The sequence below is a fragment of the Nycticebus coucang genome, chromosome 9 (assembly GCF_027406575.1).
Source record: "Nycticebus coucang isolate mNycCou1 chromosome 9, mNycCou1.pri, whole genome shotgun sequence".
Taxonomy (NCBI): Eukaryota; Metazoa; Chordata; class Mammalia; order Primates; family Lorisidae; genus Nycticebus; species Nycticebus coucang.
Window position 1 is genome coordinate 42,040,780 of NC_069788.1, and position 20,826 is coordinate 42,061,605.

Consider the following 20,826-nt stretch of genomic DNA (forward strand, 5'->3'; position numbering starts at 1 on the left):
AACTAGAGATTGCCCCTCTTAATCATGGCCGCACCAAGCAGACCGCGTCCCTCACCAAGGTGGCGACTGATTGAAGTAGTCCCACCTCCCGCTGCCTCGGCAACCAATGAGATGGGGGAACTGCAGAGACTTGCGCATGCGTAATGCGACTCGATGAGCGCGTCCAGTAAGGACTGGGGGATCTCGGCAAGCAACATGACTAAAAAGAAGCGGGAGAGTCTGGGCGTCGCTCTGGAGGTGAGGGGAGAAGTGGGGGTTGGGCCACATCATCAGCTACCTTCCCCGAGGGTTAACGGGTCAGCCGGCTACAGGTGGGAGGAGGAACGGAGCGGAGGAAGTGAGGGCGACGCAGGTTTGGGAGAGCGGACGCTGGGCGTGAGAAGGCCTGACCAGGTCCCCGGAGAAGGGAGGGGGGAAGGAGGGGGGAACCAAAGGTGAGGGAGCCCGAGGAGTTGCCAGATGGCGGAGCCGGAGGTGAGGGGACCTCCAGAGGGGAAGAGACATGAAGGGGAAGGGGAGCCCGGAAGGAAACAGGCCATAGAAGAGCTGGGACCCAAGGGGCGGGGCATGGAAATAAGGAAGACCTGAGGGAGATGTGTAAGCAGAAGGGGTGGGAGCTCCAGGGGAAGGCGACCCCAAAGAACTGAGGAACCTGAGGATGGAGGGAACTCCCAAGAGGACTAGGAGCTAAAGGTGAGGGAAGCCACGTTGTTTAGTATATTCCTAGTGGCTTAAATATCCCCTGACGTGGGAATTTTTTCCTCTAGCATACCAAAGTTCAAAGTACCAAAGTAGCTTGAAAGTTACTTTGGGAACCTTTGGGGTTTTTTGTTTTGTTTTTTTGAGACAGTCTCAAGTTGTCACCCAGGTAGAGTGCCTTGATGTCATAGCTCACAGCAACCTCCAACTATTTGGGCTCAAGTGATCCTCTTGCCTCAGTTTTTCTATTTTTAGTAGAGACGGGGTCTTGCTTTTGCTCAGGTTGGTCTCGAACTTGTGAGCTCAAGCAATCCACCCATCTCGACCTCCCAGAGTGCTTAAGATTATAGCTGTGAGCCACCGCGCCCGGCCATAGTTGGGGAACCTTTGTAAAGAGAATCTGTAAAAAGAATTCTGGAATTGATGATGTTACCAAAGACTTAAAATAATTTACTGCATATAGAAGGGAAAGAAAACTGATGCTTATTGAACAGCTATTACATGCTACTTTCACTTAAATTCTCAGTTAATCCTTTCTGGCAGCCTATGAGATTTGTACAGATGAGGAAACCAGTTTCAAGTAGAACTCAGGGTGAAGTGGTGGAGGTGGTGGGGCTGAGAAACAAGCTCAGAAGGTCTTCCTGGGAGTATGCATTCCATCTTGGTTCCCTGCTGCAGTTCTCTTTTAGGGCATCCTGCCAGAAGTTGCAAGAGAGGTACAGGGTAATAGTCGTCTTCAGGCTTACCGCAGAGTTCGATGATTTTTTTTTTTTTGGGGGGGGGGGTAGAGACGGAGTCTCACTGTGGCTCAGGCTGGTCTCAAACTTCTGAGCTCAGGGCAATCCACCCTCCTTGGCCTCCCAGAGCACTAGGGTTACAGGGAGTTCAATGATTCTTAAACTTCAGGATGCATAGAATTATTTAAAGAGTTGTTAAAAATGGATAGTTGAACTCTTTCCATACCCTGAGTAATTCAGTAAGACTTGGGTGTGCATTTTAAACAAGGAATCTGCATTTTTGACAAGCCACATACACCCGTGGTTTAGTAGCTCTCCTTGAGAAATGTTGGCCTACTTGGTAGGAAAAACAGGTTGATGGAAATGTGAATCTCTTTCTAAAAGAGGATAGTTTATGAATGGTGAAATGAGACGGCCTATGTATTGAAACAAACGTAGACTTTATAGCCTATATTATCACAATAAGCCGCTATGACAGAGAAACCCCCAAACTCAGTGACTTCATAAAAAAGAAAGGTTTTTTGTTTTTTTTTCTAACAAGCTAGTGCAGGGATCAGCAGATATTGTCAGTTGAGGGTCAGTAAATATTTTAGGCTTTGTGGACCATAGGGTCTCTGTTGCAGCTACATCCATTATTCATGGATTCCATAATTTGAATTTGCTTTCTGGCTAAAATGTATCTGTAATTCCAAACTCAGTACCCATTGCGCTTTTGCAGTCATTCATTAGCAACTGTAAAGCAAAACAGAATTCAGTCACCTGAGGTACATGTACCCAGTCAAGGTTGAACAAGTGATGCTCCATCTTCTTGTTTCACCTGTCAGACTATAAACAAGTATCCCTTTTTTGTGGTCTATTTAGTGCCCGGGGTTTTTCATTCTTGTGTTTTTTTATTGGTCATTTTGCTGTTTAAACTGGCTCCCAAGTATAGTGCTGGTCTTCCTAAGTGCAAGAAGGCTATGATGTCCTTTACAGAGAAAATAAGTTTCTTAGATAAACTTTGTTCTGCCTTGATATAATTCATGAGATAAGTCAGCACTACACATGCATCGGCCATAAGTTCAGTGTTGATGAATCAACAATATATATTAGATAAGATCACTTTAAACAGAAATACAGACTCAGTGCCCGTAGCACAGTGGTTATGGGGCCAGCCACATACACCGAGGGCCAGGGCCAGCTAAACAATTGCAACAAAAAAATAGCCGGGTGTTGTAGCGGGCGCCAGTAGTCCCAGCTATTTGGGAGGCTGAGGCAAGAGAATTGCTGAAGCCCAAGAATTGGAGGTTGCTATGAGCTGTGATGCCACCACACTCTACCTAGGGTGACATAGACTGTGTCTCAAAAAAAACAAAAACAAAAAAAATGAACTGAAGCTTATAGTCCAAAGGAAAGATAAGCAGTAAATAAGAAAATAAATAAAAATAAAACAACAGGCTTGGCGCCTGTAGCTCAAGCGGCTAAGGCACCAGCCACATACACCAGAGGCGGCATGTTCAAGCCCAGCCCTGGCCTGCCAAACAACAATGACAACTACAACCAAAAAATAGCTGGGCATTGTGGCGGGCACCTGTGGTCCCAGCTACTTGGGAGGCTGAGGCAACAGAATTGCTTAAGCCCAGGAGTTTGAGATTGCTGTGAACTGTGATGCCACGACACTCTACCCAGGGCAACAGCTTGAGGCTCTGTCTCAAAAAAATAAATAAATAAACAATAACAACAAGAAAAACCCCAGAAATACACATAAAACAAGGTCTTATATAGGTCAGTTGCTAAAATTATTGTGACCAGAGGCTTGCAAGAACCTACCTGGTTCAGCTAATTCAATGTTGGTGGCAACTTTCTAGAACGTAACTACCATGAACAACAAGAACCCACTGTACTCAGGCTGTCTTAACACAAAGGGAGCCTTAGGCAATATGTAAATGTAGGTGTGGTATCCCAATAAAACTATATTTACAAAAAGAGGCAGTAGACTATTTGGCCCACAGGCCATAGTTTGCCAAGCCCTGGTCTACAGTACCAGGACAGTGGTGGTTCAGCTATCTCTGAGGGCCTTGTTATCACCTTATCAATAGAAGTAGGATGTGCCCTATTGACGTGTCCACTGGCAGGAAAAAGAGAGAATAGAGGAAGTACATCCACTATCTTAAGGGTCCTAGGCCTAAATTTCCCCTTTGCCATTGGGAAGAGTGAAGATCTGTGGTCCCACCTTACTGCAAGGGGGACTGGGAAATGAATTCACCAGTCAGGACCCCACATACCCAGTCATGACTCAATTATGGTGGAAGAAGGGACTAGTGTGTTTTCGCAGATGTTCTGCAGTCTCCATTGCTGATTGCACCATACCTCACCTCACAGTGTGGTTGTGGGAATTAAATGAGGCAGTGGTGTAAAGTGCCTAGCACATCCAGGCACAGCACCCATACTACATAATCCATAAATGGTAGCTCTTTCTTACTAGTAGCCTTTGTAGTTTTTGCTCATCCTCCACAATGGCTGAGTCAACTCCCTTGCTTGGGCTTTAGTGTCCTCATCTGTAACATGAAGGATTTAAACTTCACCAGGTCTTATAAACTCACAGATAACAGATGTCTTTTGTTTTGCTGACACCAATTTTTTTTTTGAGACAAAGTCTCACTATGTTGCCCTGGCTAGAGTGCTGTGGCATCACAGCTCACAGCAACCTCAAATTCTTGGGCTTAAGTGATACTCTTGCCTCAACCTGCCAAGTAGCTGGGACTATAGGCGCCTGCCACAACGCCCAGCTATTTTTTTGTTGCAGTTGTTTAGTTGGCTCGGGCCACGTTCGAACCCGCCACCCTCGACACCCGATTTTTTAAAAAGTGTTCTGAATTTGGGCAGCGCCTGTGGCTCAGTGAGTAGGGCACCGGCCCTATATACCGAGGGTGGTGGGTTCAAACCCAGCCCCAGCCAAACTGCAACCAAAAAATAGCTGGGTGTTGTGGTGGGCGCCTGTAGTCCCAGCTGCTCGGGAGGCTGAGGCAAGAGAATCATAAGCCCAAGAGCTGGAGGTTGCTGTGAGCCGTGTGACGCCACGGCACTATACAGATGGCAGTATAGTGAGACTCTGTCTCTACAAAAAAAAAAGTGTTCTGAATTTGGTGGAGCATGTCTTTTCTTACCACCTTATACCAGGGCAGATCTGCCCTCCCCCCCACCACCTTTTTTTTGCCCTTCATACCACTATAGATATTAGGTATTTGTATTTGCTATCTTGGTCTCTGAGGTTACTTTTTGCATATTTAATGATTTAAGATCTGTTACTGTGTGCTTTGGAAAAAGCCTGGCATCTGGCTGTCTCCCCACCTTGTGCCTCTGTGGCCCCCAGCAGATCTGAGTATTGCATGTGTAGTAAGGCTGAGTAGCAGTAGATACTGTCCTCTTATTAAAAGTCATGTGCTCAGAGCCAATGAAGTGGTGATTTAATCAAAAATATTTGTTAATCTGACGAGTGCAATAAAACTCCCACAAGTGAGTAATCTCAGCACCTGCAAACAGTCTCTGCTTGTAATGAAGCAATTACCAAGCAGGCGGCACTCACCCCACAGGCTGGCTTGGGCCAGCTGTACCTCACAGTTACCTCTGAGGACAACCAAGGCACCTTCTAGCCTCCTCACTTCTGATTCTTTTTGAGATCTTTTTATGCAACTCATTTGCCACCATGTGAAATCTCAGAGTTGTAAAAACCTGGCTGAGAGTTTTAGCTTCTTAGAGTTTATTCTGAATAACAAGAGAAAGTTATAGTTCACATAAGAAATCACTAGCCCTGGTACTGACTTTAATGTTGTGTAGGAGGGAAAGGTTATATTTTAGTCTAAACTGATGGGAGGATTCTGGCTGGTGGAAAGGCTGCATTTCAGTTTAAACTGATAGGATTTTGGCTGATGTAAAACCTGTTTATGTTTCTTTCATCTCTGATAGTAGTGAGCTATTAACTTGGTCGTGCACTTTTGTTTTGTTGCTGATCTGTTTAATCTGGTGTCTTTAGATGCTTCCACAACCCCTTGGTCTTAACGGATGTGTGATGTCTTAACTGAGGTCTGAAAGGGATAACTTGGTTGGATCTGGTTCCTAGTATAAAAATCTATCAGTTTGGAAAGATTTTACCTACAAGGTACAGAAAATTGACCTCACTGACTTAAGCAAATGGGAGTATACTCCCCTCACAATGGAAATTTATAGGTAGGTGACTACTGGTATTGGTTCAAAAACTCAACTGTGAGGGCTGATATTTCTTCAAGCTCTTAAATGTTTCCTCATAGTCAAAAGATAGCTGCCACAGCTCCATATTCAACTTTAAGTCAGGAAGGAGAAAGGAATAATAACAGTGTGTCCCTTTTGTCAGCAAAGCATAAGTTTTCCCAGGAGTCTCCCAGCTGACTTCTGGAACATCTCATTGGCCAGAACTGGGTCATGGCCACCTCTAGCTGCAATGAGGTTAGGGGAAGCATCCATTGTGATTTTCTAACATCTGTAGAGGAAGTGGGCAAAGAAGAAGTGTTTGGGAATCAGTGTTGGATTGACCAACTAAAAGTAACTACTATAAGGAATACAAGTTAATTGGGGTCATTTAAAACAGTGATCCACAACCTTTTTGGCACCAGGGATCGGTTTTATGGAAGACAATTTTTCCATAGGCGGGCGGCGGGGGGGGGCAGAAAATACTCACAAGCAGCACGCAACCTAGATCCCTCACATGGGCAGTATTTAATACTAGCCACTGCTGGGCGGTACCTGTGGCCCAGTGGGTAAGGGCGCTGGCCTCATAAACCGAGGGTGGCGCGTTCAAATTCGGCCCCAGCCAAACTGCAATAAAAAAAATAGCCAGGTGTTGCAGCGAGCGCCTGTAGTCCCAGCTACTCTGGAGGCTGAGGCAAGAGAATCGCCTAAACCCAGGAGTTGGAGGTTGCTGTGAGCTGTGTGACGCCACGGCATTCTACCAAGGATGATAAAGTGAGACTCTGTCTCTATTAAAAAAAAAAAAAATACTGGCCATTGCTACAGGCTCCCTGAGGGCAGGGAGGGGCAAAAGCACTAAGTGTGGATGAAGAGTCTTAGCTCTGGAGCAGGCTATGCACAGGGCTGAGGGGACCTATCAATTTTCTGAAACAAGGGATAGAAGCAGCTTAGTGGACCATCAATAAATATTTGCTTAATTGGCTTGAGTAGCAGGAGGAGATACTCAAACCTGCCACCCTGGCACCTGGGCCCAGTTGAGTGGTACAATGGTCAGAAGTTTGGAGGCCACCGTAGAGTAGGCCGGGAGACACCACCTTGCTGGGAATTCGTAGGCCAGGGCCTGGGAGAAAGACTTGCTGCATGTGGAGACTGCTTAGGGGCCACTGACCATAAATGAGCCTCACCTGCTGCCAGGCGAAAGCGACAGGTCACCATTGGGCAGGTGATTTCTCTCGACAGCCTGTGTCTGGCTCCACGCCACTTGACAAGGGTCAGGAGACTAAAACCTCATTACCTAACGCAGCTGGATGTCAGCATGTGTGGAGTGGCTGTTTGCCAGCATCTTAATTAATGAATTCATAAGGCTCGGGGTGGATGCCAGTTCTTGAAAAGTGCTCTGAACCTTTCAGTGATGAAGAAGCATTTGCTAATTTATCAAAAAATAGATATTGGGGGAAAGATGAGAAAACAAACCCCATACAATGTTCTGGCCCAAGAACAGCTGAAGGCTTCAGGCAAGGACTGACTCCAGGTTCTACTTCAGAGTTGCCTAACCTCCATCTCAGTACACCTGGGTTCTCAGCTCTTAGGGCTTCAGCAGGGTCCCTCAGCTTCCTGAGTAGGGGTGAGGGTGACTGTTCAGAAAAGTGACAAGCCCCTTGGGCTTTCTCTGCTGTTCCTGAAAATTGTTCATGGATTAAAAACGGGAAAGGTTTGCCATCATCTGCTCAATCTGGGAGAGAAGGGGTCCTATGATCGGGGAGCCACGAGTGGAGGTTTGTTTTCTTCCCTCACAGAGCCCTATGATCATCTCCATAGAAAAACAGCCCTTAAAGGGTCTCAGGGTAATATGCCCTTTGGGGTTTGAGGCTAGTCACCCGGAAAATTGAGGGTCTAGACCCCCATGTTACTTGGTTGTGTGGCCTGAGGCCCCAGGGAAAGCTGGAGCACTCTTGTCAGAGACCATCTGGGCAGGCGCTCTGGCTTCTTTACCCATTATAATAAATGTCCTGGGGCCTCCGAACATGTGAAAATGAGTGGATTTCCAGAAATCCAGTTCCCAGGCTGCTGGGGCTAGAGATGAAATAGCTGACACAAGGCTGTGAATTAGCAAGTGAAAGGAAGGCTTTGATATCCGTGGGGAAGGAAGAGTTCCTCAAGCCCAACTAGCCTACCTTTTTCCTTCTTAAAACTGGATCTTGAGATCACTCACAATGGCTCCCTGTGGCCCACAGCCAAACACTTTTAGCTCCGTCTGGCTCAGCAACTCAGACTGGGGCCCTAGACAACAGCCAAAGTTCTCCACACTCCCGCTCAAGCTTTCCCCAAGGCAGTTCAACTGAGTGCCAAGTCCAAAGACACCAAAACAGTTCACAGGTATGTTCACTCTGGAGAAAGCCAGCTACCGCATAAGGTGTCTGAGTGTTATGACATAGCTACAAAGGCACTTTGGTCCACAATCCTAGATAAGCCCAGACATCTAGTTATCCTTGCCATATTGCCAGACATATGAGTAAAGCCATTTTGGACCCTCCAAACCTGCAAAACTCCAAGTTGAGCAAAAGAATTAACTCAAATTGATGCCACATGGAACAGAAGAATCGCCTTGCTAATTCCTGCCTAAACTTTAGAACCGCAAAATGCATGAGATATAATCAAATGGTTGCTTTAAGCCACTAAATTTTAGGAGTAGTTTGTTAGGCAGAAAGATACCTGGGATGGATAACAGGTGAACTGTATGCCGAATAAAAATGTGATTCAGGGAAAAAAAAAAAAACAAAAAACTGGATCTTTGACAGTTTAAGTGATTTGGGGGAGGGTGCCTGGGATATTTGTGAAGTAAAGAGTTGGCTCCCGCCGCCTCTGTCTCAGAGCAAACAGATTTCGGTCAGGTCTTCCCTTAGAGTATGTATCATGTGAACAGAGACTAAGCAAAGTCCTGTACAAGATTAATCAGAGTAGAGAAGCTGTTGAAGCCTGATCAACAAGCTTTTCTGGGATGTGGAATGACTTTGTTCCACAGAACTCTTCTATGAGGGATTTTAGAGAAAGAACTTGAAGTGGTAGAAAGAGCATAAACTGACACAGAAAAATCCAGATTCAGACCCCAGTTCTGCTGCTTCCCAGGTACCCAGCCTTGGGCAAGTTTTTGAAAATCTCTGTGGGAAGTTTACTCCTCTGTAAGATGCGGATGGTACCTCCTGGGAGGGTAAATGTGAACTTTGGATAGCACACAGGAAGCTGTCCACAACCTGCCTAGCCCAGGTTAAGGTGTGGAGGTTGCACCCAGGAAGGAGCTAAAGTTGCAAGCTGGTGCTTCTCTGCTTTGTCCATGTGGAGTGGGGTTAAAAGCCTGGCTCCCCATTTACTCCCTGTGTGACCCTGAATGTTAATTAATTAATTTTCTTTTGAGGCAGAATTCCAGGCTAGAGTGCCGAGGCATTAGCCTAGCTCACAGCAACCTCAAACTCCTGGGCTCAAGCTATCCTCCTACCTCAGTCTCCTGAATAGCTGGGTCTACAGGCACCTACCACATGTCCGGCTTATTTTTCTATTTTTAGTACAGATGGGGGTCTTGCTCTTGCTCAGGCTGGTCTCAAACTCCTAAACTCAAGTGATCATCCTACCTTGGACTCCCAGAGTGCTTGGGTTACAGGCCTGAGCCACTGCACCCAGCCTGGGCAGGTTACTTCATCCCCACAGGTATGAGTTTGCTCTTCTGTAAAGTGTGGACACTAATAATACTATCTACCTCACTGGGTTATTGTGAGCATTATGTGAGTTAACAGGGATGAAGCACTTAGAACAGTACCTGGTACATAGTACATACTAAACAAATGTTGGCAGCTATTGTCGTTGTGATTTAATTTTGCATGGACTTTTGGTTTCTGGAGGGTGCTTTGACTCACGCTATGTTACCAGACATGTGGGACCCCATGTCTTGAGTTTGGCTGCAGTACCTGGGCACCATATTCTTTATTAGAAAGTCTCAGTGCCTAGCAAGGACCTGGGCAGGTAGGTGCAGGACACCCTGTGACTACTTTCTCATCCTGGAGGCAAACCCATTCCTAGCAACCTCTGTCACTCACTGGCCAGAAGCTCCCAAGAGCAAGGCTAGAGAGACTGGAAATGACTTCCTAAACCAGAAAGCAGGGTTGCCTGAGTGGCCCAGAGTGAAGCCCAAGGGTGCCTTCTGCCTTTTCCCAGAGGCTTGGCCCTAGCCAGTGGCTTATGAGGGAGCAGACAAAGAACCTCCCAGGTGGTGCAGATGTTCCGTGGGAGCATTATTCAGTAGGAGAATGGAGTGAACAATAGCCCATGGCTCATACTGTCTTGTTCTTGTTGACAGAATAAAAGCTACATGTGAGGACCCTGACAGCAGCCAGACCTGGAGCCTGCACCCCTTCGGGGCCTGACCTAGTCAGTGTGCTTGGGCAGTTATCTGTGCATAAGCTGGTACGAGGTTCCCTGCCCCCAAAAGAGGCCTCATTTGGAGCTTTGATTCTGAGAGGCTGTACACTCCTGAAAAAATGCCTCACGAGATTTCGGACAAATTTTGCAGTTTCTCTTAACACAGTTTTATGGTGTATAGGACCCCAGAGAGAGTTCACTGAATCTCTGAGAATAAGGTGATATTCCCAAGTCAGGTGGCAGAAGGGATTGTGCTTAGCTCGCTCGGGGATCCTGAACTGCCAGGCCCAAACAGATAGCACTCAGAGCTGCATCCGAGGGAGGGCTTATAGGGAAGGCCACAGGAAAAGTCCCTGCTCCTGATGACTGGAAATGCAGAAACCCTCTCTTCCATCATCTGCCAGGTGACAGCCCTACTTGCCTAGGGCTTTGGACCCAGCACCCCTCAGACCCACAGTGCAGTCTCTTCTGACCTCGACTACCAGGCCAGGCTTCACATCTTCTCACTCGTTCATAGGAGACATCTCTACCTCTGTGGAGAATCCTTGGTCTCACAGTTCTCCTTCCTGAGCCTCTCCTTCATCCACTATGCTTCCACTCTTCAGTCTGCGCTCTGGTAATGAGAAGCAGCAGTTCTCATACTGTATGGCAGCATCACTTGTGGGACATTTTTTTTTTTTTTTTCCTTTTACTGTTATTTGCATTTATTTTATGTTGCATCTATTCCCGTGCCATAAGTTTTTGTTTCTTCAGTTTCTTCTGGGATATCTTTTTCTTCTGTGCTACCTCTTCTTCTGGTTTGGGAACAATCTGTTCCTTTTCAGTAAGGATCATCTCAATGTGGCAGGGGGAGCTCATGTATGGGTTAATGCGACCATGAGCTCTGTAAGTTCGGCGACGCATCTTGGGTGCTTTGTTCACTTGGATATGCTCAATGACCAGAGAATCTACATCTAAACCCTTAAGTTCAGCATTACTCTCTGCATTTTTAAGCATATGCAGCAAAAATTCAGCACTCTTTTTGGGCCACCGACCCTGTGTCCAGCCCCACTGTTTGGCCTGGGCACACCTACCAACTCCACCATTATAACGTCGGAATGGTACACATTGTTTCTTTAAGGTGACATCCTTCAGATACTTGGTGGCTTTTCGTATATGCATACCCTTGATGGCCTGGGCAGTTTCACGTGTGTTCTTAAAGTGAACACGAAGATTTGAGCCTCTTGACTTGCATGACTTTGTGGGGTTTTCTGGGTCAAGTGAATAGCGAACCATTTTCACAGATCACCTCAGGCCGCTTAGGGGAAGAGCACTTGTGGGACATTTTTGTTAAAAGGGCAGACTTAGTGGATCCCAGTCTCCAGAGCCAGCTCCTCCAGGGTCCCTGCTACCTGAACAGTACTCCTTCCCTGGTGCTCTGCTTCTCCCTCTGCCTAGGCAGACTCCCCAGCAGTGCCCACAGGCAGAGGTTAGGTCATGCAGGTCTTGGCATCAAGAACAGACTTTCCACAAGGACACCCTGCACACTACCCACCTGCCAAACGGTTCCCCTGAACTGCTTGCACAGGGCTTTACACACGTCTACCACAGCCTTAATTTGCGCGAGGTGTCAGAGGCACAGTTTGCTAACTTATGGGACTGCCTTCCTTCCTAGGGTGCCCTGTGTCCCCTGCAGCCCTGCTTTTCCTGAGCCACCGCACCCAGCCTGGGCAGGGCTTCAGGCTCTTAAGTCAACTCCATGACTGAGACACAGTGTTCTTTTTACCCTGCATAAAAATTGACCTAGATTGGCAGTGCCTGTGGGTCAGTAGGGCGCCAGCCCCATATACCGAGGGTGTTGGGTTCAAACCCAGCCCCAGCCGAAATGCAACAAAAAAATAGCCGGGCCTTTCATCTGGAGACGCCATCTTCCAGTAATTCACCAAAATGAGAAACACAAAGGGAAAGAGGAGAGGCACCCGATACATATTCTGTAGGCCTTTTAGAAAACATGGAGTTGTTCCTTTGACCACATACATGCGAATCTACAAGAAAGGTGATATTGTAGACATCAAGGGAATGGGTACTGTTCAAAAAGGCACGCCACACAAATGTTACCATGGCAAAACTGGAAGAGTCTACAATGTTACCCAGCGTGCTGTTGGCATTGTTGTAAACAAACAAGGGCAAGATCCTTGCCAAGAGGATTAATGTTCGTATTGAGCATACTAAGCACTCTAAGAGCCGAGATAGCTTCCTGAAATGTGTGAAGGAAAATGATCAGAAAAAGAAGGAAGCCAAAGAGAAAGGTACCTGAGTTCAACTGAAGCGCCAGCCTGCTCCACCCATAGAGGCCCGCTTTGTGAGAACCAACGGAAAGGAGCCTGAGCTCCTGCAATCCATTCCCTATGAATTCATGGCATAATAAGCATATAACATAGTACACAGGAGTACCAGTGGACCCATGTTTTTAGGTGCAAGAACCTATTTATTCCCCATGAGCTCATGGCATAATAGGTGTAGAGCATAGCACACAGGATAACCAATAGACCCCATGTAACAGTGATACAAGGCTAGAACGTATTTTCCATGAATTCAAAAGTCAATCAACACTTTGTCACATTCATTGGCAAGGTGCCTCCTTGAGCTACTGGAACTTCTTCCCTATGAATTCATGGTATGGTAAATAAATAGCGTAAAAATGGTCCTTGTTCATTCGCTACATGTGTGATATTTTTTCCCCAAAGAAGTATTAAAGCAAATTTTAATGTGTCCTAAAAATAAAAATAACAATAGCCAGGCGTTGTGGCAGGCGCCTGTACTCCCAGCTACTCGAGTGGCTGAGGCAAGAGAATCACCTAAGTCCAAGAGCTACTAGGTTGCTGTGAGCTGTGTGATGCCACGGCACTCTACCGAGAGTGACAAAGTAAGACTGTCTCTATTAAAAAAAAAAATTGACTTTCATTTTCTACATATAAATATAACACAGAGACACCTCTTAATGTTATTGTACATTGGGGCTACCTACTCTGTTTCCATACTGTGCCTGAATGACTGCCATCTAGGTCCCTGCTGTGGCTGTTTTCACTTTACCTGTGACAGTCACAACCATCCATGCTATAACCTGTAGCTCCAGGCAAGTCTCTTGCCCTTGAGCCAGTTGTGGGCCAGCTGGGGTTCTTTTGCCACTCACCTCCTAGTTAGCCTCTTGCATAAGGGTTTTGGGAGCTTTTGGCGTTTAGAGAGTAACCTTCCCTTCCCACTTGTTTGGAACCCTTTGACAGGGTCTCTTTCTGCCTTAGTCCCAGGGCTTCACATGCCTGCTCGCAACTTAGTTGGATGCCAGCCCCCGCTAGAGCCATTGTGTAGGTGGCCCCTAACTCTGGTTGCCAGGATTCACCTGCTGTTCCACATTTCCTCAGATGCCCACAGGTGCCCAGACCTCCCCTGAGACTGTTCTGCAATGGACACTGCCCCTATGTCTTCTGTTCCACCAGACCCCACCTGCACAGCTGAACCCTTGCTTCAGAACCCCACCCCAGTATCACCCCCAGGCCAGGATCATGAGGTTCCCAGCAATCTGTGTCCTGAGCAACATAGGGAGACTGGCCTGTAGAGGCGTTGTTATTCTGTCATTCTACCCTGCAGGCCCCACCCTGCTGAACCCCTACCTTGGACTCTGGTATGGCCACATCCAAGGCAAAGGGGCTCCCCTCCTGCTGCCAGCTAGCAACCAATGGAGATTCCTCTTCACCTTACACCCGCTCCATCACCTTCTCTTACTCTTGCCCTCAGTGAAATCCACTTTCTGATGCTAGCAAACACTGAACTACCATGCATGGAACTATTCTAAGCACCTTACCTGTATTGCTTCATAACATTCTCACAACAGCTCTTTGAGATATGAAACATGGTTGTCTTTATTTTACACATGAGTCAGCTGAGGCATAGCACTAAGGAACTTGCCCAGTCACACCACAAGTAAGTGACAGAGCTGATTGTAGCCTGTGCTCCTTACCACTGCATTTAACGCAGAACCATGATTTCAGGCTTTCAGGCTCTCAACTGCTTGCCCAGCTTTAAGCTTTACACTTTAGAATCTTCTTAACATTTGTCTCCTGATCTGGTCTTAACCCCTATGTCTTCTGTTCCAGTCCTGGCTATCTAAATCTTCTGTTGCCTTTGGCCTATTGACAGGGAGAAAGCAAGCAGAGGACTATAGATTTGCATTGGGCAATCTGCAAAAGGCATAATCCACCTATGTTTAGTTGCAAGTTGGCTGAAAATCCAACTAGAGCAGCGGTTCTCAACCTGTGGGTCGCAACCCACAGAAACTGTATTAAAGGGCCGCAGCATTAGGAAGGTTGAGAACCACTGACCTAGAGACTTCCTTTAAGGCTTATTGTCTGGACCCATCTTGTTGGGTCAGCTTTGCTCTGCAGATACACTCCTGACCCTAGTCACAACTCAGAGAAGCATCCTGATCCTCCCTGCCTCTTCAGCTAGGGCCCCAGAGTCTCTGCACCCATTGTTACAGCTGCTCAAGAGCCACTTTCTGCTTCAGCAAATGCTGAAGTGTTCAATTGCCAGCTTCCTGGACTGGGTCCAGAGCTGGGGACCCAGCAGTGGCCCCTTCTATGGATGGATTTGTGGCCTACTGAAGAGCCTCCTGACAGCCTCAGCTTCAGCCTTCCCTCACTCAGCCCACATCTAGCAGCTGGGTTATAAAGGAGAACTTGCTATTTAGACGGGCATCAGAGAGAGCTGTCAGCAGGACATAAATATTCATAGAGGGAGGTTAGAACTCAGTCCCTAAAACCTTGATTTGTGTTTGACCGTTTAAACCTCATTAAAAAGTGGCAAATGAAAGTGGGGATATTCAGTGGAACTGCAGATAAATTGGACTTGTTCAGATAAAGGCCCCCGACTGCCATCTCCACAGCCCTGCCCAGAACATGATGGTAGATTAGCTTGGCCACTTGTGGTTTGCCAATTTCAATTTTAAGATTTTGCTTAGCATGAGTTCCTAGCCTTCCTCTGGGGCAATTACCACTTTGTCTGGGCACTTGGTAGCTTCGAGAAGTATTTAGGGATGGAAATCCCCAACCTGCTCCCTCCCTGCAGGACATGCCAACCAGGGTCTGGCCTATAGCATGGCAGAGAGAAATCTAACCGAGGACTACGACTTGCACTGGGTGATGGATGAGCACATGTAGTTGCTTCTCCATCCTCTAGCTTCTGTCTTCTGTGGGCATGAGGGAGGTTTCAGACTCCCAGGTGCTTCATGAGACTTAAACCCCTTGATTCCACCCATGGTCCCACTTATTCTGGCTAAAAATACAAAGACTGCAGCAGGCCAGGCCTTGTGGTGGGCACAAAGAAGAGACAGATGGCACTGTGACAGGAGCCATGAACACAGGCACCCTCAGGACCCAGGCAAACCACATACACAAGTGAGGTGGGCCAGACCTGTGGGCTGCCAGCTCACACCATCTAGGGACTCTTAGAATTACGAAGATGAGTTTTGGACACAAACAGGAGCAGCAACGTAGAAGATGCTCAGCCTCACGAAAAAAGGACTGATTAACCAGCCAGGGGAAGGAGGGTGGAACCTCTCCAGCCAAAGGCAGCTAGGAAGGTCTCATGGAAGAGGTAGAACATGAAGAGTTAAGCTTTATTTGGGAACCTAAGTGGAATTTGGTGCACTGATTGTGGCTTTTACACCACAAGAAGAAAACAGCAAGTCTCAGGGTCCTGAGGAGCTGGGCTATATGTGCTGGGGTATTGCTGTGAAGAGTCGACCACATTGTGGCCTGAAGCACTGGCATCCGGCATTGCTTTCCCAGCCCTGCCTGCCCAGTGTTCATTTCCCTGCAGTACAGCTTCCAGGAAGGCCTGGGGCCTAAGCAGGGACAGCCCCATCTCCTGGCTGGGGCTGTTTCTCAGGACAGCCCTCCGTTTGGGTGCCCATTAGCAAAGAAATGACACAATTAACCAGGCAATTAACTGAAAGCTCTGCCGTTGCTCCCTCCCCTGGGGTCCTGTTTATGGAGCTAGAGTTGGCAGTGGCTGGGGCTATAGGGAAGAGGGTGGGCGGTGTGTCATTTGCCAAGCCTCAGGAAGAGAGAAAATGGCTAAGATGGGTCCTGGCCAGGGAGAGGGAAGAAGGCCCAGAGACTTGGAATACAACTTTCTTGAGACCCAGTCCCAGAATTCCTGCATGGGGCTCTCAAACTCTGACCAGCCTTCCTGGGAGGCAGGGATTCTTACTTGTGGTCTTTGATTACTGTCCCTGCAGAAGTAGCTGCAGAAAGGAATGGAGCAGAGAACTGGATGAGACCAAGGAGAGGGGTTCCCTATTGATTGCCCAGAAAAATCATTCCATGTGGGGGTGGGCTATTCTCCCATTTGTGAAATAGAGGTCATATTTGCTGCCCAGGGATGTGGTGAGCATGAGTGAAATCAGAGATAGAAATCTGGCATTTATGGGGGCCCCAAGGCACTATTCAGTTAGCTCTTGAGAGGAACACAGAGCCCTCTGAACCCACCTACCCACTGATATCTAGGCTCTGGCCCACAGGACCAAAGTGGATGCAGAGCAGGCCTGGGTGGGCGAGGTGGCTGAGTTCATCAGACAGATAGAGAGATGGGCTTTCAATGCCAAACGCATGCTACCAGGACCAGGCATGGACAGCCCAGTCCAGTATTTTACAAAACATTTTCTACAACTCAGGTATTTCCCCAAGAACACATCTCTGAAGTTCTAATCAAAACAAGTGGAAAAGCAGATACCATAGCTATTTTCCACACAAATTATAGCTATCTTGATGATAGACAACTTTTTTCCACAAGGATCAAGTCAGAAAGAAATAGAATATGTTCTTGGGTTGCATTTTTCTTTCTTTCTTTTTTTTTTTTTTTTTGAGTTTTTGGCCGGGGCCAGGTTTGAACCCACCACCTCAGGTATATGGGGCCGGTGCCCTACTCCTTTGAGCCACAGGCGTTGCCCGGGTTGCATTTTCTATTCAGTAATTTTTATTGATTCTCATAAATATATACAGTATATTCTTACAGTGTAGACTCCATTGTTAAGATGGAGCATGTCAGCGAGAAAGACACTTGATTTTTGGCCCCTAGATGCCCAGTCACCCATCTCCTGTGTGGTGTTCTCTGGAAGCCACTGTGCCTTCTCAAACAGCATCTCATTTCATTCTAGGATACACCTGTGGGCCAGGCACGTGCCATATTCAGAGCTCTAGTTGTTCCATTGTGAGCCCATTTGGAGAGACAGTTGACGGGGGGTGGGGGTGGGGGCTAGTCTTCTCCACCCTCTACCTATGCCTGGCCTAAAAGGGTCAGGACAGCTGAGACCCTGAACAATATCCATGGTTCTGGTTGCAGGCAAGGTACATGTGGGTTCCCTGCCCAGCAAAAGTTAATGTGGTGGTGGGGCACTCTCTACTTGGTCCCAGTGTTTTAAAAGCTAAAAGGCTCTGCACCTCACCTTTCTGGTATTATTTCAGATCGATGGGCTAGAGGAGAAACTGTCCCAGTGTCAGAGAGATCTGGAGGCTGTGAACTCCAGGCTCCACAGGGCGGAGCTGAGCCCAGAGGCCAGGTAATAATGCTCCTGCATAGCCACCCCACTCTTCCCTGTCCCTGCCCCTTGACCCTTGTATCTATCCTGGGTCCCAAAAATGGGCTAGGCCCGATGTAGGTTTGGGTCCCTGGCCTCTGAGCTTCAATCCCCTGCCTACCAAGACCTGAGCCCTTATTCCCTGTGTCTAACCTGGAGTGCCAGCTGCCCCTCAGGTGGGAAAAAGAGAAAGGGCTTGAACCATAAATTCCTTTTCCCCTCACAGGAGGTCTCTAGAGAAGGAGAAAAACAGCCTGATGAGCAAAGCCTCTAACTATGGTAAGACAGTTCCCCTCAGTTACCAGCTGCAACCTGCATTCCCAAGGATTGGGAGGGGTCACACAGCCCAAGGTACCTGACAAGATGGTAGGGAGCAAAAGGGTTGTTCCGGAGGGCATCAGCCCCTAAGAGGCTACAGAAACCTGTTGTAGGCCCAGAGCCAGGTTTGCTCCTTTGTTCCGAGGAAGGCAAGAGATGACCTATGGGTCTGTCTGCTCTTTGGCATGAAGGGGTGTGGCTGTAGCCAGGTCCAAAAAGACATACGTCCACCCAGGCTTTGGAGGCGTGTCCTGCCCCAACCTAACCCCAGCCCTCCACACCCTTCCAGGTAATCCTTTCAAGGAAAGTGGGGAGGTAAAGGATGGTCCTCCCTCAGGTGTGGGAAGGGCTCCTGAGGGTAGAGTGATGCTGCCACCTTCTGGGCAATGGGGACAGAGCCAGCATGACTAGGCTGAGGGTACTCTGGTTGGCTCAGTTTGCCCAGAGCTGGTTTACAGGTATCACCTTTCCCCTCCCTCACATAGGTAGTGTTGGAACATTGGTATCCCCTCAAGTTTAGCAATTTCACACAAAATTACATCACCACTCACTTTAGCCCTCACAGAATACCAACCACTTGCAGGGGATGATTACAAGTGTGGCTAAAGGACAGGACTAATTTCCTCTGGAGTTGAGACAACGGCCTCATGGGTACAAACTGTCTCTTAGCATCCCTTGTTCCTGCTCAGCTAAGTATCTGGCAAAGGGCAGGACTCAGGAAACAATGTGCGGCTCTACCTGCCACTTACTCCAGTGAGGTCCCAGCTGCCCTGAGTTCATAGTTGGCCAGATGAGACACCTGGAAGGATGAACACCACAGAGCCAACCCTGTGAGGGACAGGCAAGAGGACTGACCAGTGGTATCACACCACCTCCTAGCTTAGCTTTCAGAGTGGCCTTTTGATGACCCCTCAGGCACCCCACCCTCAAGTTCAACTGCATTTGAAGAGAAATGGTTAAGCAGCATTGAAGTGACTTTATTAGGCTGAGAACTGTAGCCAGAAGGGTGTGAGGATCTGGGCAGGGATAGCATCATTTTTATGGGTAAAAAGGGACACCTCTGTTCTCAGCAGCAAGCATACCCACTTGTCAGGAAGACAGAAGCAGACAGGAACAATAGAGGGGTCTAAACCACCTGCCCCATCCTCACCCTTTTTTCTTCTCCCAGAGAAGGAGCTAAAATTGCTTCGGCAAGAGAATCGGAAGAATATGCTGCTCTCTGTGGCCATCTTCATCCTCCTGACCCTTGTCTATGCCTACTGGACCACGTGAGCCTGGGATTTCCCCACAGACAGTGCAGACTTCCCTTCGACCCTTTTGTTAGGACCAAGCAGGCCTTTCAACCCTCAAGAGGACCAAGGTGCTGGGGGCATTTCCCCCTGCCTAGTTGTTCAAACATGACTTCCTGTTGGCTCAGCCCCTTTTGCCTCCCTGGCCTGTTCTGAGGCCTGGGTCTCCAGAAGGACATGGTGCTGGCTCCTCCATAAGCCCAAGGGAGAGGCAATAAAGAATACCAGGCTGCTCCTGTCTGCTGAGTAAATGTCAGGATCTGACTATAGTGGGTGGGGGTGGAGGTGGTGGCTGGGTTGGTACTCAGGAATCAAGAGATGGTCAAAGGAAAGCTCTGGCTTAGAATTCAGGATGGAGAAGGGAGTGCTGGGAAGGCAGGCCTCTAACTTAAGTGGAAAATAAAGAGGCAGCAAGAATCACTTTCTAAGCCCAAACAGTGCTGGGAGCCACTTCCAGGACTTGAGAATTGCCAGGGCTGAGAAGCAGACATTGTGCCAACTGTCCATCCCCACACCAAACACTGTCTTGCCCTCCAGTATCATCAGCTATAATTATGGCAGAAAAAAATGCAGCCTGTGCAGCTAAGGGCAACTTGGGGAGCTGAAGTGGTCCTGTGGAGATCCCAGGGGAGCGCAGAGTTAATCCATCTTGGAGGCACACTGGGCTGGTGAGGCCTGCGAGTGGGCAGCAAGAGCCATGGTAATGACTAGACAGACTTATGGTGACAGTGACCAGTAAATCAGGTGGGGTTTGCAGTGAGAAGTGGGAGGGGTAGGGCTGACTGGAGAGGAGTCCAGGCAGAAGCAAACACAAACATCACCTACTACCCTTTAGTACATCCCCCAACTCTAACTCCCAGCTTGGGGGCCAGGAGGTTGGGAGGCTGCAGCAAGGCAGAGTAGGGTAAGGAAGGGCTTGGCAATGGCTGAGATTAAATGGAGCAAGTAAAAACGAGGAAAGGAGCTGCCTAGGGAGAAGGCTGTGAAACACCAAGGAAAGACCCTCAGGGTCAGGGTGGAGGAGCCCAGCAGAGTATAGGCAGGCCTCGGGGGAAACCTGCAGTGTGGTGCGCTTCCTAGCCTGGACCATCTGCACATACCCCACCCTCAGCGCAGCCCCCCTACAGGCAGAACCAAGCCCTCCCTCATCAGAGAGTGGCTGGCCAGGGTCAGCAATACCATCTCTCCCTCACTCTTCTCTGTCTAGTGACACTAATTGGTCTGACGCTTCTGTTATTTTAGTCACACAGACTGATCCTGGACTGTCAGCGCCACCTTGGAGTGGGCTGTGTGATTTATGTAAGTGGGGGGCAGGTCCCTCTGCCCTCCTGGGGCTGTGGGTTCATTCATTCTCCTGTTACTGCTTCTAGCAGAGCTACATAATTTCCCTGACTCCTCTTTGGTTTCCCTCTTGAGCAGTGAGCAACAACCCTGGGAGCCTTGCTGGGGCCCAGGAGCTTGGACAGGCTGCAATTAAAAGTAAACAAACCGTTTTTTCTCCCCTCTTCTTTGAGTGGAGCTTCTTCCCCTTCACCTCCGGCCCAAGTTGTTTCAT

At 48.1% G+C, this 20,826-nt stretch overlaps 1 protein-coding gene across 3 annotated transcripts; it reads left to right on the forward strand.

Annotated features, from left to right (window-relative positions):
* Positions 1-150: 150 nt before the first annotated feature.
* CCDC167 (coiled-coil domain containing 167) lies at positions 151-19,503 on the forward strand. 3 transcript variants are annotated; one of them, XM_053600887.1, is made up of 5 exons: positions 162-237; positions 17,245-17,434; positions 17,552-17,646; positions 17,891-17,943; positions 19,156-19,503. In XM_053600887.1, the coding sequence occupies exons 2-5, from the start codon at positions 17,414-17,416 to the stop codon at positions 19,425-19,427; spliced, it is 441 nt and encodes a 146-aa protein (XP_053456862.1). In that variant the 5' UTR covers positions 162-237; positions 17,245-17,413; the 3' UTR covers positions 19,428-19,503. The 3 variants fall into 3 exon arrangements, with proteins under 3 accessions (XP_053456863.1, XP_053456861.1, XP_053456862.1); XM_053600888.1 differs by lacking the exon at positions 17,245-17,434 and having other exon boundaries at positions 151-237; positions 19,151-19,503; XM_053600886.1 differs by lacking the exon at positions 17,245-17,434 and having other exon boundaries at positions 152-237.
* The last annotated feature ends 1,323 nt before the right edge of the window (positions 19,504-20,826 follow it).

Coding starts and splice junctions, on each gene's coding strand:
- CCDC167 (XM_053600886.1), top strand. CDS start 154: ATGAGCGCGTCCAGTAAGGACTGGGGGATCTCGGCAAGCAACATGACT. Junction 238..17,551: donor GTCTGGGCGTCGCTCTGGAG/GTGAGGGGAGAA, acceptor GTATTATTTCAG/ATCGATGGGCTAGAGGAGAA. Junction 17,944..19,155: donor GAGCAAAGCCTCTAACTATG/GTAAGACAGTTC, acceptor CTCCCAGAGAAG/GAGCTAAAATTGCTTCGGCA.